This window comes from Rhinopithecus roxellana, chromosome 7, assembly GCF_007565055.1.
Source record: "Rhinopithecus roxellana isolate Shanxi Qingling chromosome 7, ASM756505v1, whole genome shotgun sequence".
NCBI classification, from domain to species: Eukaryota; Metazoa; Chordata; class Mammalia; order Primates; family Cercopithecidae; genus Rhinopithecus; species Rhinopithecus roxellana.
In genome coordinates, this window is record NC_044555.1 from 16,748,397 (window position 1) to 16,768,729 (window position 20,333).

Genomic DNA, 20,333 nt, shown 5'->3' on the forward strand with positions numbered 1-20,333 from the left:
CACACACACACACACACACACACACACGAATTAATGAATCCTTATTTAAACGCCTATTTATCTCAAACCTGTCATCCAAAGAGAGGGGTACTGTATTTGATGCTGTATAACTAGGTAATAAACTTGACTTTCCCACACTATAACATGTATAGTTAAAAATACTCTCATATCTAGAGATGTGAACGTTATTATGCCATTTACCTCCCTTCCTTTGTATGTCACCAAGGCAGCCAGTGGTTTGGCGTAAAATCTGCTATAGGAAAATCCCAGGCAACCATACATACTGTTCGCTGTGAGCTTCAAAGCCTTCTGTCGAATGTCATACTGCAGGCCACACAGAACAAAAGACAAAACAACAATATTTACAGATGCTTAAGCATTACATTAGATGTCTTTCTAGATCTCCAATAAAAAGGGAAACCCTCAATATCCCTGAATAAAAAAGAATTAACATACTCAACCCATTCTCCTGGATCCATGATTCCCTAACCTCCTAGAAGCAGCAAGTAAACACAGACTCCAAAGCTCCCAGGAGCTAGAGGTATCTTGCTCAGATACAACCTTTGTAAACAAAGGTGGCTTCCATTCTGAGGCACTCTAGTATTTTTAAATGGTCACCTACCCACAAACTTAAAATAAGTACCTGCATTTGCCCAGCATCCTGTTTACTCATAAATAATCAAACTGTAAAAGCTGAGACTGTCACTCAAATGTTTCTTAGTGAAAAGATATACCTGAAGAATAAGGTCTGGATTTAAGTCTTGCTGTTTCATTAGCTGTTTGACTTGTTTTCTCCGTTCTACCAGTTTCCGGATCTCTCTGGGCAAAATGCCCATTTCTAAGCTTGGATCTGGCAATTCAGGGATTTGTTCTTGTTCTCCATCCTGATAAACACAACAAATTTCACACAAATCAAACTTTTGTGAAATAAATTTCTACAGTAATACTTTATAGGAGCTTTCCCCCATGATCACATCTTGAAAAGCTATTATCTTATATAAGGTCAACAATGCATGAGTAGTATAAGAAAGAGCTGAGAGGGTTGTAGAACAGGTCACCATTGCCCTCTTCTTTCCCAATTATATTAGGCTGTCATTCCCACTATCTCCCACCCCTGTAGTTAGACACAAATTTAGATTTCATTTAAAGGGATACATTTTTACACATGCTATCTCTCTTCGACAAGACTGGAGAACAACATGTTTGGTGAAATTGTTTTTAAAATACAAACACTAACACCTCCAAGATTAAAAAAATAAAATAACCAGCAGCTAAACTACTATTTTAAATCATTTTTACTACCAAACAAAATGCTATAGAAATTGAAAACTATGGAGAATCACAGCAATTATTGTAAATGCTCTAGACTAAAAATAAAAAGCTCATAAATCAGCAAATTTAAGAGTTCGGAGCAGCCAGGAGCAGTGGCTCACGTCTATAATCTCAGCACTTTGGGAGGCCGAGGCGGGTGGATCACCTGAGATTGAGAGTTCAAGACCAGCCTGACCAACATGGAGAAACCCCATCTCTACTAAAAATACAAAATTAGTTAGGTGCGGTGGCGTATGCCTGTAATCCCAGCTACTCGGGAGGCTGAGGCAAGAGAACTGCTTGAACCTGGGAGGTGGAGGTTGCAGTGAGCCAAAATCACAACATTGCACTCCAGCCTGGGCAACAAGAGCGAAACTCCGTCTCAAAAAAAAAAAAAAAAAAAAGTTTGGAGCACATTTAAATAGGCCATGACATTTCTAAAAACTAATACATATATATCCCTTAACATTTATGTAGTACCTTTTACCTACAAATTGCTATGCAATCGACAGAAGAATAGCAACATTTCAGAAAAGCAACCAGCAGTCTTCTTATATTAAAATTTACAGGAGGAAAAAGCAGGGGAAGCATTAGACCATTTTTCTCAAGCCTCCATTAATTCTATTAACAGCTACAAAGAAAAAAGCCAGGCACATTTGCCCTTTCAAAGGTTCAGAAATAAAAATAAACCTCTTGGTTTAAAGTACATCAAGTCAATGTCATTTGATAACCTAGCCTTTACAAAGCATCTGATTTTATAGAGATCAATATCTTCAAGTGAACGCTCTTACAATAGTAATAGGGACCTATTGTTTTCCAATATAACAGATGATGATAGTAAATCTATTAAAGAGATCCTGGTACACATTCCAATTTATTTACAGCAACTATGAAAGTCAAATAAAAAGTAAACTGAAAGGATGTAGATTCAGGAAATTTACAATCTACCCGTAGCTCTACAACTACTACCTGTGTGACCCTAACTGTCCTGAGGTACCATGCATGAAAATGATTCAGATCTATAAACTGCTACATGTATAGTATTTCTTAGATGACCTCTGAGGTCCCTTCCAACTCCAAAATGATTCCATTTTTTTTTTTTTTTTGAGACGGAGTCTCGCTCTGTTGCCCATGCTGGAGTGCACTGGCGCGATCTGGGCTCACTGAAAGCTCTGCCTCCTGGGCTCATGCCATTCTCCTGCCTCAGCCTCCCGAGTAGCTGGGACTATAGGCGCCCACCACCACGCCCGGCTAATTTTTTGTATTTTTAGTAGAGACGGGGTTTCACTGTGTTAGCCAGGATGGTCTCGATCTCCTGACCACGTGATCCACCCGCCTCGGCCTCTCACAGTGCTGGGATTACAGGCGTGAGCCACCGCGCCCGGCCTCAAAATGATTCTATTATATATCCAGAATTCAAGCTGGAAAGCTCCAATAAGCAAAATGGAGGTGGGCAGAGGCTAAATAATACTAATTATCAACATGCTGGCACAGTAGCAGAGCAGAGCTCAAATATTAATTGAATGCAGTCACACTTTTTGGGGATGTCTACCCAGTATCTTCTCTGTAAAAGTATCCACTAGTCCCACAGAAAGGCCCACCCTTAGCAGCTAGATTTGTACCCTGTGAACCTACTCTTGTGGTCACAGTTAACGGGGACCTGGGGCGCTCACCAACCTAGGCAAACCTATCGGATTCTCTCTTCCGGGAATATGAAATTGAGATTGAAAAACAGGTCCTAAGCTTGTGGTGAGAACTAAAGGACATATAAATTCAGGAGCTAGAGGGCAACCAAACATCTTCTGCCATGTATTTAAAACAATTACAAAAAAGAAATGTGGTATATGTATATACACCTACACATACACCACGCATGCATATAAAATGGAATATTATTCAGCAACACAAATGAATAAAGTACTAGTACATTCTACAAAATGGATGAACCTTGAAAACATTATAAGTGAAATAAGCCAGATACCGAAAGGCCATATATTGTATGATTCTATTTATGAGATGTCCAGAATACACTAATCCATATAAGCAAAAAGATTAGTAGTTGCCTAGAGATGGAAGGGATAGGGGATTGAGGGAGGTGACAGCTAAAAGGTTTATTTGGGGAATAATGAAAATATCCTAAAACTGGTTGTGATGATGGCTGCAAACTCTGGGAATACACTAAAAGCCACTGAACTACACACTTTTAACAGGTGAATTATATGGTATATGAATAATACCACAATAAAACTATTTTAAAAAGACACAGATCTTCCTTCTTTAAGCAATTCTTTTAAACTCGATTTCAAGAGTCCCAGGTTAAATACAAACCTCTGTAACTTTCTGTGCCTCTGAAGCAACTCTTTGTACTGTTGTAAAACAAATGTTAAATTCCTGAATGATGGAAGGATATAGACTGTTGAAGTCCAGAAGCAAAATGAACTTATCATAAAAACCTGAAATTAAAAAGTCACATGTCATAAAAAGTCTAAAGAAAAGCAGAATTGTCAAAACATCATTATTAAAAGCACTATAAGTATATTAGAAACTTTGTACTATCCACATACACTATCCAGAGCTGTGAGACAGACAAAAAGGGAAAAAAAGAATCAACTACTGTTCTATAAAATAATGCGGATTAGTGAAAAGCCAGATCACAAAAGAAGAGGGAGAAAAAGATCCTGTCTCTCTTTAGAACCAGCTACAACCAGTCCTTTCCCCAGCTGCCCCCAAAGCACACCATTATCATGAGCAAATACCTTCCCAATCAAGTATCTGAGAGGTATCACATCCATTTAAAAAAAAAAAAGTTCAACTCTCCTTCAAAGCAAGAATTCTTTGAAGAATTCTCCTACCTGCTCTCCCACTCCTACCCCAAATAAAACCAAGTAAGTGGTTTGTTTGTTTGTTTATTTATTCATTTATTTGAGACGGAGTCTCACTCTGTCTCCAGGATGGAGTGCCGTGGTGCAATCTCGGCTCACTGCAACCTCCGCCTCCCAGGTTCAAGAGATTCCCCTGCCTCAGCCTCCCGAATAGCTGGGACTACAGGCGTACACCACCATGCCTGGCTAATTTTTTGTATTTTAGTAGACATGGGGTTTCACCATGTTGGCCAGGATGGTCTCGATCTCCTGACCTCGTGATCTGCCTGACTCAGCCTCCCAAAGTGCTGGGATTACAGGTGTGACCCACCGTGCACGGCCGAGTAATTTATTCTTTTACAACAGCTTCAAAATACAAAATGGACAGCACACTTACCTGTACAAAAACTGAGCTAAAATCAAACAAGAGACACATATATATAAATGTCAGTAGTGGAACGACCCACCCTTTTTACTTGCAAAGGATGAACAGAAAGCTACTATATTTCTGTAGGACATTTACAAAGAGTTATCTTCACCTTGAGAAGAAACTGAATAAAAATAAATGTCCACTATTAAGACAGTAATAATTGCAAACACATAAGATAGTTTATTCTGTGTCCAGTATCATACTAATTTATCCTTAAATCCCTGTGTGGTAGATATTACTCTTATCTCTATTTTACAGAAGAAACTGAAGCTTACAGAGGTTAAACAGGCAGTCCAAGATCACATTGAATTCAAACCCAGACCTACATAACACCAAGTACTAGTGCTCCATTTCATTATAACTAATAATAAAATCACTTTTGTCAAAAATGTCTCCTACTCAGAATTAACTTACTGGATAAAATTCACATTAATTCCTTCACAACAATGTGAATATTCTTAACACTACTACTGAACTGTACACTTGGGAATGGTTGAAATGGTTTTTTTTAATACAAAAAATTAGTTGGGCATGGTGGCACACACCTGTAGTCCCAGCAACTCAGGACGCTGAGGCAGGAGGATCGCTTGAACCCAAGAGGTGAAGGCTGAAGTGAGTAGAGATCACACCACTGCACTCCAGCCTGGGCAACAGAGTAAAACTCTGTCTCCAAAAAAAAAAAAAAGTTTTTTATTTTTATTTTTTTAAAGATTATTTCTAGCTCTGTGTACCACAAAACATCTTCGCCATTCATGACAATAGGGAAAAGGTATTCTCCTGTTAAAGTTAAAATTGGTGGTTATTGTCTGTATTCTTTAACTTTGCTGTCAACTGAACTGGTCAGGACAAACAGCTATCTATGTACTGGACAGCTACCTATCTATTGGACAACCTACGGTTACAGACCAAATCCAACCTACTGCTTATTTTTGTACCATCCATGAGCTTAAGTATGGTTTTTACATTTTTAAATGGTTGGAAAAAAATCAAAAACAATATTTCATGACATATGAAAACTATATGAAATTTAAATTTCAATGTCTATAAATATTTCATTGGAACACAGCATAACAAAATTCACATTAAGTCTATGTCAGGTGACTGGCAACCAAGATTTTCACATGAATGAAAGATAAAAGTCATGAGACCTATTTGCTGACCTGTAAGATATAATTCAGGTCTTCTAGTTTCTCAAGCCTAGATCCACATTAAGAAACTCCTTAATATTGGGAGAAAACCAATTCACTGCCCAGCCTTACCAACTTTGGGGTCCAAAACCAAGCCTCCAGCATAAGCTGCTTTCTTACGTCCTTTCTTATATTTATTGGTATCTCCATCAATTTCTTCATCTTCATCTCCCTAATATCAAATGGAAAGATAACTTCACCACTAATTAACTAATTTAAAATTTTGATGATCCTTTCTTTTCCAATTGCAGGACTTAGTTCTAACAAACATTTCAGTTACTGGTCCTATCTGTTGGGAAAGACAGTTATTGTAATATGTTCATGAATCCAAATTAATTCCAAGCATAGTAATTTCTTAAACAAATACTATATCCTGAGTTAACAAATACAAAAATTTTATCTTTATGTTTCTGAATTTACAAAATTTCATATTTTTAAATCAATGAATATTGAAAAATACTTTTCATATTATACAAAATTTGAGATTATAAAACAGCCCTCTTAAAATCACTACTCTAATATTCATGATGTAAAAACATAAAATGCTTCATGTAGACATTATCATTATCCCTATTATTAATATGGACACCATAAAATAAGTACATCCATATACTGAAAATCCGTTCCTAAGTAGTTTATTACTGGCCAACATTCAATACCTCAGCAGAATGTTAAAGTCCTTTAAATGAATATTCCCTATACCAATTTTGATAATGTACACTAAAAAACAAGCAAATATGAGAACCTGAATCAAATTTTAACATTCAATTCCCATTTCTGAATTAATTAATATCAGTGCTAATAAAACAATAGCTAAACTAAGTTTTAGTTCCAAAGTGATGGAGGCCACTTCAGAAATCTGACTGTGGGTGACCTTGGTCATACTAGCACAGAAAAATGCAACACAAAAATAAAGGCTCATACGGTTTAGGAAAATAAAAAGTTTAACTGGCATTTATCTTTGGATAGGGCTAAGGTGCCAGAACACATTCCGTATATGGTCACCCATCAGAGAGGTCTAATGCTTCCCTCAAAGAATTTCGTATTTCACAAATAATTTTGCCTGCACAAAGTGCATTTTCCTTTTACAAAGTGGAAAAGGAAATGACCACACAAAAACAAGGGAATAAACTTGACATGGTTTCTACAGTACACAAGGGATTAGCTATTTTGAAAGCAGATGTTATCACAGAAAAAAAGGCTATCTAGGTATTTAAAAGGTGGGGGGTAAGTAGGTATTAAAAAGGGAGAGGGTAAGAGAAAACAAAATACTGCACAGTTTTGGACCCACCAGTTTTTGCTGAGGCTTCCTGAAAATCTGCTTGTCAGGCACAATATAGTTGTTTTCGTAAAATGCATGAAGCAACAAGAACTCGTTACGCTCGGATCGTCCACCCATCAGCGTCCTGGACTATTAAATGGAATTTATTTTTTAAATTTGAGCTCAAAACCACAACTAACAAAAGCAACTTTGAGTCAGTAAGTTTAGTCACAGCACCTCCTTTAAAACTATTCCTAATAACGGGCTGTTTTTTAAAAAAGGTACCAAATTATTCCTAACATTTTCTTTAAGCATTATAGTTAAAGGAGACAAAGACAGCTTAAAATATTGACAACATGGCTATTTATTTACTCCCAAATGGACCATTCCACTAAACAGACACATCCAGATGTTAGAGAGATGATCCGTATGTTCGCCCAAATTTCAACACACTGCACCTGGCATTCCTCCCCTTCTCCCAACCAGTTCTTCCTTTTACAAAAGACATCCAGCTTTCAGAATCTAAGTTACTCATTTTATAAGCATGCATCTAGACTCATTATCATATAACAACTACCCCAAGCAAATACTGAATCCAACAGGAAATGCTTTTTCCCCCTTTCTAAGTTAAATTTACCATAATGTTCCCAGCGATGTTAGTGATCTGCAATGCTAATGGAAGAACATTTAGCTCACACATGATCTGCAAAATGAACTTGGCATCTTTCCAGGTGTGTTCCAACAGGTATAACAGTTGAGAAGATTCACTGTACAGAAAAGTAAGAATGAAACAGAATCAAGTAATTAAAAGAAACAATGCCTATAATCAGAACTTCACAAAATATTACAAGGAATTTTGGGTGTAAGTAAACTCAGAGCAACAGCACCTTGGCTTCAGAAACAATTTAAAATAAGGTCAGTATGTAACCAGGAATTCATTCATACCATTGATCCCAATGCTTTTCTCCAAAACACACACACACACACACACACACACACACACACAGAATCCCGTAAGGAAAAACTGAAGTAATACAATAACTACAAGCCTGAAAACTATCTAAATCCTTTCATTCATTCCATCCAGTGAGTATATATTGCACGCTTACTATGTGCCAGGCATTGGCTGTGACCAAAACAAACAAAATTTCCTATCCTCCTGGAGCTTATGTCCTCATGGGGGAGACAGAGTATAAAAAAGACAAAGAAATTAAGTATACAGTATGTTATATAATGTTAAAAGTTAAGCAACGGGAATATTAAGTATCAGAAGCAGAGACTGAAATGTTTGTTAGGAAATAGTGGAAGATTTCACTGAGAATAAAAATCTGCAAGAGGTGAAGGAGCAAGACTTATGGAAAGAGCATTCCAGGCAGACAGGATAGCACACTTAAAAGCCCTGAGCTGCATGCAAATCTGACAGTTCCAGGGCTAGGAAAGAGGCCAATATGGCTAGATCAGAGAGAATGATGGAAAGAGGAGTAGGAGATAACGACAGAGTTAACAACATAGAGACACATTGTAAAGGACCTTGTAAGTAAAAATAAGGACTTTAGTTTTTACTCTGAATGAAACAGAGTCACTGGAAGATTCTGAGCAGAGTATCACATATGACTTGATTTTAGCAGGATAACTCTGGTTCTGGATTGAGAATCTACCACAAGGGGGAAAGGGGAAAAGTAGGGGATAGGCATATTAACCCAGTAATCCAGGGGAAAGAGGATAGCAGCTTAGACAGGATGGGTCCAATGGAATTGAAAAGAAGTGGTCAGACTTAGATATATTTAGAATAGGCCAGGCGCGGTGGCTCACGCCTGTAATCCCAGCACTTTGGGAGGCCGAGGCGGGCGGATCACTAGGTCAGGAGATCGAGACCATCCTGGCTAACATGGTGAAACCCCGTCTTTACTAAAAACACAAATAGCCGGGCATGGTGGTGCGCGCTTGTAGTCCCAGCTGAGGCAGGAGAATGGTGTGAACCCGGGAGGCGGAGCTTGCAGTGAGCCGAGATCGTGCCACTGCACTCCAGCCTGGGCGACAAAGCGAGACTCCGTCTCAAAAAAAAAAAAAAAAAAAAAAAAAAAGACATATTTAGAATATAGAAATGACAGGATACCCTGATGCATCTAGTGTGGGATATCAGAGAGAGGAATTAAAGATGCCTCAGAGATTTTGGGCTAAGTAAGACTCTGGAAGTTTCCAGTATATTAAAAATATACTTATTAATTTAGTAAGGAAAGACTACAGGAAGAACCTAGGATCGATCAGAGCTCAGTTTTGAACAAGCTGGGAGTTCACATTAGATATCAAGTAAAATAGGTAAAATAGATACACTGAGTCTGGAATTTAGGGAGGTCTAACCTGAAGATACACAGGTGGGAGGCATAGGCATCCACATGGTATTTAAATTCCTAAGACTCAATGAGATCACCTAGAGAGGGAGCAAAGTCAGAAAAGAGAAGTCCAAGGAGGAACTCAGGAAGAACTAGCAGGAATGAATGAGAGATGGTCAGAGGAATAGGAGGAAGAAATAAGCAAGCAATACCTCTAACTTAATGATTGCTCAGTTTTTATATTTCTAAAATATCTACCCTAATTCCTGAATAAATGAATTAAGAGTAGAAATCTAAATCCAAACTACTGTTAGGAAACATCAAGATAGCGTTAACACAGGTGAGGGAGACGGAGATAAACTGATCAATTACAATAATTCAAGAGGTAAACTAGTTCAAATTACGAAAATAGTGGAAACAATTTCCCCTCTACAGCACCACTGGCTCATGTCCCTCCAGACTAAGGATAGTGCTAGTGTCCTGCTGTTGTTAATTTCAAGACAGATGAATTCTGAAGAATCTAGGATCATACCTGTACATATTTCGTATATTTTCCATTGGGATTACAACCCTTTCAGTTTTTAGAATCTGCTGAACAAGTTCAGACAGATGGTAGCTTTTACAACGAATCAATTCCTTTGCTGAAATTTCCACATCACAGATCATTCGACCACAGGTAGCATTTCTTTCACCAAATCCACTCCGGCCCTACGAGATGGGAACAAAAAGCAAATTTCATGAAAGAGCAGACACTGAGAACATTTCTTTCTAACATATTTTGATGCTGGCCCAAAATTATGATAAAATTCTCATTCTTCCATTTATCAATCAAATATTTTTGAACATTTACTATGTATCTGACATTATCCTAGGCACTCAGGATACAGCAGTGATCAAAACAGAAAGGATTCCTGGCCTCATTTGAAATGTGTAATAAAAAACAGACATCATAAGTAAGAAATTATATAGTTTTAGGAGGTAACAAGTATATAGAAAATGGGAAAACAGAGCAGGGTGAGGGGTACAAGGAATATCGGGGGACTGCATCTTAAATAGGGCAATGGGGTATACCTCACTGAGAAGATGCCATATAAAGAAAATCTTGAAGGGGGTAAAAAGCTAAGCAAGTATTCAGATGAAGTGCTAATAACAACTCTACCACCTTAAAGATATGAGTAAGAAAAGAAGCAAGAGCAGTGGCCCCAACTTTGATCTGTAGTGGCAGAATCCTCTAGAGAACATTATGAAAAAGGTACGGATTCCTAACTTATCTGATGGGGCAACACGTCCATTTTATTTATAAGCTTTAAGAAAAATAAGATTTCAAGCACTGAGCAGTATCAGGTTTAGGAAGAAGGTGCTTCACACAAAAACTGCAAAAACCTTCATACATGAAGCAAGCAGGTAGAATGAAAAGTACACACTGGCTTTAAGTCACCCAGGCCTGGGTTCAAATCTCAGTTGTTCCCCCTTACTAGTTACATGATCCAGAACAAGTTATGTTACCCCTATGAGACTGTCTATAAAATAAAACTGGAGTTGTCATGAGAGGTAACTAACACAGAAAGCACTAGTTCATTGCCTTCTTTTTTCCTTTTTTTTAATTACAAGATATCATCAAGCAATATTGCATTCTTATACAACCAACATCAATTCTCCTCCATTCATTCTTCCCGTCTTCTTCCTAAATGATAACACTCAACGATTTCTGAACCCTGCAACCTTGCCCTAAGGGCTGTCACTTCAGGAATGACAAAGTGAAGGTAACATGCATGTGCTGTCTTTGTTCACTATTCCTAGATTCTAGCTGATGATTTTAAAAACTACCAGAGGCTTTTACGAATAATATGCTGAATTCAAAGGAAAAGATATTTAGTGCCAAAGTTAAAATGTACTGAAGTTCCTATAACAAGATAACCAATTCCTATTTTAAAAAGTATAGTGTGTTCCCTGGTAGCTACCCCACATTAAAATAAATAAATAAATAAGATTTTGAAAATTATTATTACCCCAAGCTTTGGCATGTTGGATCGCTTCAGTCGACCTATCTTGGACCAGTGAGGAGCTTTGCACACATTAATTCTCTGCAGTAGAACTTCCAGTTCAAACCCATAAATATTATGACCCTAGTCAGAAAAAGAAGGCAGCTGATAACGTTATAACAAATGCAAATTAGAGGATTTATCTTCATAGGCACAGAATTTCTTTGCCCTTTCTTTTTCTAGTCTCTAATTGAAGACATCATGCACTTACCTCCGATTGGGGTTCCTTTCTTCTTCAGGAATTTATTCATCAGCAGCATTCATTAGCCTTGACATTAACAAGGCTGCTAAGCAGATTGCTGGAATAAACTTTATTTCATCCTAATTGATGCAAGGCTCATATGATGTATTTTAATTTGCAACTCATGCCTCACAGTCTCGGAGGCAAATGCAAATTTAATGTCCCATACTTTTCATGTGATCGGTAAAAGCTAAATTCAAATAATTCCATTTTGCTTCCTTAAAAACATAGAACCTCGGCCACCGCACTCCAGCCTGGGCGACAGAGCCAGACTCCGTCTCAAAAAAAAAAAAAAAAAAAAAAAAAAAAAATTAGGCCGGGCACGTTGGCTCAAGCCTGTAATCCCAGCACTTTGGGAGGCCGAGACGGGCGGATCACAAGGTCAGGAGATCGAGACCACCCTGGCTAATACGGTGAAACCCCGTCTCTACTAAAGAATACAAAAAACTAGCCGGGCGAGGTGGCGGGCGCCTGTAGTCCCAGCTACTCGGGAGGCTGAGGCAGGAGAATGGCGTAAACCCGGGAGGCGGAGTTTGCAGTGAGCTGAGATCCGGCTACCGCACTCCAGCCTGGGCGACAGAGCCAGACTCCGTCTCAAAAAAAAAAAAAAAAAAAAAAAAACAAACATAGAACCTGCCTGTGTTGTATGACAGTTTATGTAAGACTTCTTCAAAAGCTCAGGAACTGCATTTAGCTTCTTTTTTAAAAATTAAGTTCAAACACTACTGATTTAGACTCATAAGTGATATGCAACAAGATAAATATATAATACCACTAAATAGTTCAAATAAGAAACTTGTTAAAAACGAAGAAACTATATAGAGTAGAAACTATCTCAAAAATGCAACTAGATTTCATTTCCATAATTTCCAACATGTGAACATGATTCACTTGCCTATGTTTATCAAAACTTAGATGAAGTTTAAAATAATTCACATCAATAAATATACTTGTTATTAAACTTAATTAAAAATATATACCACTACTTAGAGTAGTCAAAATCACAGAAACAAAAAGTAGAATGGTGGTTGCCAGGGGCTGAAGGAATGGGAAGTTAATGAGTACAGTGTTTCAGTTTTACAAGATGAAAAGAGTTACAGAGGTGGATGGTGGTGATGGTTGCATAACATTATGAGTGTAGTTAATACCATTGAACTGTATACTATAAAATGGTCAACATAGTTAATTTTATGTTATGTGTATTTTACCACTAGATATTTATAGCAGTTTTGCTTATTAAATTAGAAGACCCAAAGGCCTGGAGGAGGTCTCACTTACAAATTATAATACCTAGAATCAGGGACCCAAATTCATGTCAGAATTCCATCTTACATCTAGATTTCTCACACATAGACTTGGCTCTAACACTGGAAGCCAGACCAGGTCTCCCAGGCTTCATGGCATCTCCTTGGGGTCCAAGACACTGTTGTTATTGGAGGCTGACTGAGGGCCTGGTGTTGAGACAGAATGTCACAGTACAACACTGTGGACAGAATCTTTTTGGAACTTTAAAGATAGGTCTTGAAATATCATAAGGGAAGTGGGTGCAGAGATATCGCTTCCAATCCACAGGAACTCGGGATGCTAGCCATACAGTAGCCAAATAAGGGTATCCAAGAGTAAAAATGAATGTAGGGAAGAATACGGCAAACACTTTTGCAACACTTCAATGTACCCAAATTACCCATATCACATCCAAAATATAGGCATTTATAGCCTACATTCCTCTGAAAATAAAACAAAAATAATGATTGATCCATTAACCTAGAAAAAAAGACAAATGAAGGAATTCCATATTCTATAAACTAGAAAGGCCAGAGGATATATAAAGCAAAATGTTGCTTTATGACTCTCAGGTATTGGGGCAAAAAATAGCTCAATTAATTATTAGCTCAAGCTGTCTAGTGGGGACATACTGGATCGTCAAGAGAAAAATCAATTCTGAGCCCTGAGTTTTCAAAGGAATATGTCATAGAGATCCACTGAACTCGTAAAATTAAAATACTTAGTTTTATGACTTGCACTAAACCAAGGGAATTAATAAACTCCTGTGACCACTATATAACTACCAAGTCAAGATTTTGGCGATAACTCCGTTTGTACACATTTACTTACTTATGTGCTGGTCTCTAAGCATAAATAGCCAGACAATCCTTAACTTCAACACTAAGTCATGGGTTGCTTTTATACTAGAGGAAAAAAAAAAACTATCTTGCAGTGGGCGTGTTTTTTTCTCCTATTAGCAGCAATTCCCACCAGTCCACAGAACCATTTCACTCTGAAAAGATTATCTGCTGCTCAAAAGCACCAATAAAGTCACACTGAAAAGAACTAAGAAATGAAGAGCTTCCCCACAACATGATCAAACATCTACTCACCACAATGATATCAGGATCAATTTTGTGAACTTTTGCAAGGAAAAAACCTAGCAGTGTTCTTTCTGTTGCAGCAACCTCAACCTTCACATTCTGTTAGATAAAAACACACCAGTCACTGACGACTCTTTACTGTCAGCAAGTACTGTACGTTGGCTTCTTGTTCAACTATGGTAAGATTTCTTAGGGTTAAAAGACACCATTCATTTCAAAATTAAACGTAGCAATGAAATTCCTGATTCTAGGTTTCATAGTAATAATTGCAAAGTCTCTGAGGAGCTCATTCTAGTAATAAGCATGTGAATAAAGCAAAATTTTAAGCGCTGAGCAACATAAAATACAGAAATGTCCCTCCACAGTGACATGCTTGTGCATCTAGACACATTCAGAGCATATGAATCAGAGTACCTATCAAAAACATACTTTCCTATATAATCCCTGGTAGACTTCACTGTTTATGTATTTACTGGGCAAAGAAATTCCAAGGATTGTATAAAATAATTCCAAATGGTAAGATAAGAACTGATAAATAAGAAACTAGACTAAAAACAAACATATTTAAGAACTATAAGTGACTGGGCGCAGTGGCTCACACCTGTAATCCCAGCACTTTGGGAGACCGAGACAGGTGGATCACCTGAGGTCAGGAGTTCGAGACCAGCCTGACCAACATGGTGAAACCTCGTCTCTACTAAAAATATAAAATTAGTCGGGCGTGATGGCACGTGCCTGTAATCCCAGCTACTTGGGAGGCTGAGGCAAGAGAATTGCTTGAAACTGGGAGGTGGAGGTTGCAGTGAGCGGAGATTGTGCCATTGCACTCCAGCCTGGGCAACAAGAGCAAAACTCTGTCTCAAAAAAATAAAAATAAAAAGAATTATAAGTGTTTTAAGTATAAACAAAACCTATCTTCACACAAAAGGCTTCCATTTGGATTAGTGATTGTAAATCAGGTATTCAAAAGATCCACTCATTAAAAATCTCTAAAAATGGAAGTTGATGGTTATATGTTTTCTACAACTAGGTCAGTTTAAAAATGTCAGTTTGGTTGGGCACGGTGGCTCACACCTGTAATTCCAGCATTTTGGGAGGCCGAGGCGGGTGAATCACTAGAGGTCAGGAGCTTGAGACCATGCTGGCCAATATGGTGAAACCCTGTCTCTACTAAAAATACAAAAATTAGCCAGGCATGGTGGCACGAGCCTGTAATCCCAGCTACTCAGGAGGCTGAGGCATGAGAATCCCTTGAACTAGGGAGTGGAGGCTGCAGTGAGCCAATATCACGCCACTGCACTCCAGCCTGGGCGACAAAGCGGGACTCTGTCTCAAAAAAAAAAAAAAGTCGGTTTGACTGTAATGGAATTTTCCTAGGTCATTTTACTTGGTTGTGTAATTCACGGCACTTCACAAATAACAGCCTAATCTAACAGTACCTTCCAACTACTGGACTTCTGAAGCCAATTAAATAAAATAAGTAGAACCCAACGAAGTTGCTTACTTTTGCAAAGTGAAGACATTAAAAAAAAAAAACCTAAAAATATATCAATATCATTACTTCATAAAAGAAACTACAATCCATAAAAGAAAATTCTTTTGATTGAATACACTTACCTTTGTGAAAAATTCACTACATTATACTGCCTCCCACTCCTCCCCATTTTATTAAGAACCCATGAAAACTTCTTCATGGAGCACACTGGAATTTAGAGATCACTGATCCATTTTGGCCAGCCCCATGTCAACTTTGTCAATACATGGCTTAACATCCACAGTATTTCCAATTTCATCTGGCTTCCCTCAAGCTGGGGAGGGACTCTATCCAACACCTTCCCCAAACAGTAATCATATGATCATGCATTTTAGAGAAGCGCCTAATTAAGCTATTGGAGGGGGGGTTGAGCCTATCCAACCACCAATACAGTACAGCATCCCATTATTTTTAGGTAGTAAAACATTTAAACATTGTTAAATAATGCTTCTAGGTGTATATGTCTAACACATTTTAATGGGTCGATATCATAGTTCAATCTGGCAGGAATGAATCTAACAAAATGTAAAACAGCTTCTTTCTACTAGTCCATACCACCCCCCTTTTCTTTCTCTCTCCAAACAAACAGGTGCTTCATATAATGAACATTTTACCTTTTTCTCAATGACTTCTTTGAAAGCATATGGAAAAATACAGTCCTTTGGTTTAGACACAACTGTAAAAAGGAAAAAAAAAAAAAAAAGATTCCAACACCCATCTTAGTCTAATTTCAGGTAATCATATAGTACACGTTTCCAAACGAAACTGTCTCAAATATATTACCCCCATCCCTAAAGAATTAGGAGGATCATCAAATACTTCGACTGGTCATGCTGATGACCTCAAAAGAATAGTCAAGCACAGAACCCTAAGTCCCTGCAGTTGTTAAAACTGCTTTGATGAAACATTTGCTACCTATCCATTGAAGTCAGAATGGAAGATTTTAGCAGTCTTCCTCAAAGGAAATCCCACCACCACCAATGCCCCAAGCAGCATACAGTGGAGAAACTCAGTTCAACCTTCTCAAAAGGTAAAATTGACCAAAGCTTCCCCCATTACACACTATAAGTTCCTTACCATACACAACAGCTATTCACATAGTGATGTACATAGAGGAAGTGAATAAATGCATGTTGAAATGAGCTCATGAAAAAAAAAAAAAAAAGAAAGAAAGAAATGAGCTCATGATTGCTCTCTTCTACATATTTTCCAGGCTATTCTCATCATCATTTTTTTCCATGTGGTCCACCCACTTAAGGCGTAAAATTTCACAACAATCATACCTCACACTCCCTTCTCTGCATGTTTTAGTCCTACTTTCCTAATACCCAAGAAAACCAGACGAGAGGCTGGCCAAGTTAATCTCTGCTTCTGGGCTGAAAAAGATCCCAGGAAATATAATAGGTCAATGGTATTATTCCCTTTTTTAAAAAACAGCAAAATGCTTAGGTAACTGGCCAAGTTCTCAACATGGAATATATCATGGAATATAGTCTCCTCCTTGAGGACTGACTCATAAAACACACATGCAGAACTTCATGGAACTGTTTCATCCATTGAATTTTATGCATGGCACAACTCAACTCCAATTGATATTACTATAACTCCTCCCAAATAGGTAAATATTTGTTCCTTGGCATCTTGCCTCATCACACAGAAAAAACTTTGATCAAGCTTCTATGATAGGCTATTAGAATGACATCAGAAAATAGTTAAAGCCTAATTTTGACCCAGGAAAAAACTACTCAACCTCAGTAGAGCAACCATTGAAACAAAAAAAAAAAGATATCAAATAGACTCCAGACTTCTGCTCCTAGAAAAAAAAAAATGAACCAGCTGAATAGGAGGCAACCAACCCAATAAAACTTAGTTTCCACGGCAAAAACAAAAAACAAAACAAAACAAAACAAAATGCTCTTTAACAATATGCACTATTCTTGAAAACAATTTTTGAAAAACAAGTTACTGATGCAATTGCTGGAAAAAAAAATAAGGAAATTCAAATCAAGCTGTTAGTAAACCAGCTTTAAAAAAATACATACCACAGAAGTGTGACTGAAAGGGAGGCTTTGGGGCTGCTTTGTCCAATGCAAAACTGTGATGGACCAAAGCTGCCACAGCAATAATCTGCAAAGAAAGGAGGAAAAAACCCACTTACCAGACTGCTACTATATATTCTGCATTCTCACCAAAACCACCAAGAATATCTAAAGATACACATTTAAATACATATGAAAACTTTGGCCAGGCGTGGTGGTTCATCCCTGTAATTCCAGCACTCTGAGAGGCTAATGCAAGTGGACCACTTGAGGTCAGGAGTTCGAGACCAGCCTGGCCAACATGGTAAAACTCTATCTCTACTAAAAATACAAAACTTAGCTGGGCATGGTGGCATGCACCTGTAATCCCAGCTACTCAGGAGACTGAGGCAGGAGAATCACTTGAACCCAAGAGGCAGAGGTTGCAGTGAACTGGGATCGTGCCACTGCACTCCAGCCTGGGTGACAGAGTGAGACTCTGTCTCAAAAAATAATAAATACTTTAAACTTTTTATTATAAAAATATGTAAACACATTAAAAAAGACAAAATAATAAAATAACTCCCATATAGCCATCATCCAGTTTCAATTATCAACTCATCTATAACCCTACCCACTTCCTTCCTTTCTCTAGATTATTTTGAAGCAAAACCCAAACCCATCATTTTATCTGGGAAGATTTCAGCATCAATCTCTAAAACTGGTTTCTCAATCGTGGAGCTATTGACATCTTGGGCCAAATAATTCTTTGTTGTGGGGGCTGTCCTGTGCACTGTATGATTAGCATCATCCCCAGCATCTCCCTACTAGTTGCCAGTATTACCATCCCCAGACGCCCTGAATTGTGATAACCAAAAATGTCTCCAGACATTGTCAAATATCCCCTTAGAGGCAAAATCTCACCCAGTTGACAACCACCACCACTCTGAAAGATAAGAAGTTTGAAAAATATAACCACAATACAATTATCTCACCTAATACAAGAATAGTAATTTTTTAAAATCATCAATTATCCAGGCAGAATTTAAATTTTCATATTTTCCAATTATCTCAATTTTATTTACCACATAAGGACCATACTTTGTAATGGTTGATATATAAAACTACAGATACAACCCTATCCCACCTGTCATTCCCCTGCAATTTATTTGTTAAAGACACCAGGCTGTTTGTCCTAGAGAGTGCCCCACAGAATGGATTCCACTGCTTGTGTCCCAACAGCATCATTTAACTTGTTTTTCTGTCTCCACACTGCCTATAAATTCATAGTTAGGTCTAAAAGCTTGATCAAAATCAGGTTCAATTTTGGAGCAAGAATACTTCAGAGGTGCTGATTACTTCTATCAAAAGGCACAGGCACATAATGTCTGCTCATCTCTACCTTAGAGATATAAGTACCCACTGGTGATCACTTCCTAGATCCATTATTTCACAGGCAATTACAAAGTGGTACTATTCCATTTATCTTTCATTTATTAGCTGAAACCTTCTATGAAGAGAAACTTACCCTCATCAATTATTTGGTTGCTGAGGTATAGTATGTGTTCAGAAAAGTCAAAAAACTTATTCATTCAATCCCTTTATCAGTTTTCAAAATAATGAGTTGGTTCCCTAGCTTCCTTCAGAAGTGATCAACGTGGTGTCATTGCAGACAATACCATTATGAACTCATGGATCTGATGTGTTGCAATCTGTTAAACTTATTCTTACCCTCACATTGTCCCATCTTTGTTCAGTAGAACACTCTTCAAGTTGATTCCTGAGTCCTTTTGACATATCTTCAGTAGATTTTAATACTGTCCTTGCTTTCTGGTATAAGATGTTCCAGACATCCTGGACACTTCCTTCCCTGAATCAGCCACTACTCCAGAGAGCCCAATTTCCTTTTATTAGAAAATGGGGCCAGGCACGGTGGCTCATGCCTGTAATCCCAGCACTTTGGGAGGCCAAGGTGGGTGGATCACTTAAGGTCAGGAGTTTGAGACCAGTCTGGCCAACATGGTGAAACTCCATCTCTACTAAAAATACAAAAATTAGCTAGGCATGGTGGTGGTGCATCCCTGTAATTCCAGCTACTCGGGAGGCTGAGGCAGAAGAATCACTTGAACCCAGGAGACAGAGGTTGCAGTGAGTGGAGATCACATCACTGCACTCCAGTCCAGCCTAGGAAGAGAGCAAGACTCCATCTCAAAAAAAAAAAAAAAAAAAGAAAATGGAAACTGGAAACCTCAATCTGGACACTAGAGGTGGATACTTTTTTAAAATTTTAACTAACTACTAATTAAACTTCTCCCAAACACTTAACTATGAACTATGGCCATCTAACGCATTAACTATTATTAAAAGATCACGTCAGGTGCAGTGGCTCACGCCTGTAATCCCAGCACTTTGGGAGGCTGGGGTGGGCAGATCACGTGAGGTCAGGGGTTCAAGACCAGCCTGGGCAACAAGGTGAAACTCCATCTCTACTAAAAATTAACCGGGTATAGTGGCCCACACCTGTAATCCCAGTTACTCGGGAGGCTGAGGCAGGAGAATCACTTAAACCTGGGAGGCAGAGGCCACAGTAAGCCGAGACTAAGTCACTGCACTCCAGCCTAGACAACAGAGTGAGACTCTGTCTCAAAAAAAAAAAAAAATCAAATCACAAACTAAAAAAAAAAATCAGAGTGAAAATACTGACAAAATGCTGTTAAAAAAGATCCCTACCAATGTCAAAAGCGCT

The 20,333-nt window shown here is 38.1% G+C and overlaps 1 protein-coding gene and 1 non-coding gene across 2 annotated transcripts in view; both read right to left on the reverse strand.

Moving 5' to 3' along the window:
* POLA1 (DNA polymerase alpha 1, catalytic subunit) overlaps positions 1-20,333 on the reverse strand; it is a 314,584-nt gene that overhangs the window by 260,090 nt on the left and 34,161 nt on the right. The window contains exons 16-26 of the mRNA XM_010353227.2: positions 17,612-17,696; positions 16,184-16,245; positions 14,045-14,134; positions 11,393-11,509; positions 9,916-10,091; positions 7,688-7,817; positions 7,081-7,200; positions 5,862-5,961; positions 3,640-3,764; positions 735-884; positions 202-324 (exon numbers count right to left, since the gene is read on the reverse strand). Of these exons, the coding sequence (XP_010351529.1) occupies positions 202-324; positions 735-884; positions 3,640-3,764; positions 5,862-5,961; positions 7,081-7,200; positions 7,688-7,817; positions 9,916-10,091; positions 11,393-11,509; positions 14,045-14,134; positions 16,184-16,245; positions 17,612-17,696 (1,278 nt within the window). The remainder of the gene's footprint in view (positions 1-201; positions 325-734; positions 885-3,639; positions 3,765-5,861; positions 5,962-7,080; positions 7,201-7,687; positions 7,818-9,915; positions 10,092-11,392; positions 11,510-14,044; positions 14,135-16,183; positions 16,246-17,611; positions 17,697-20,333) is intronic.
* On the reverse strand, positions 4,615-4,744 carry LOC115898896. The gene has a single exon (XR_004058550.1).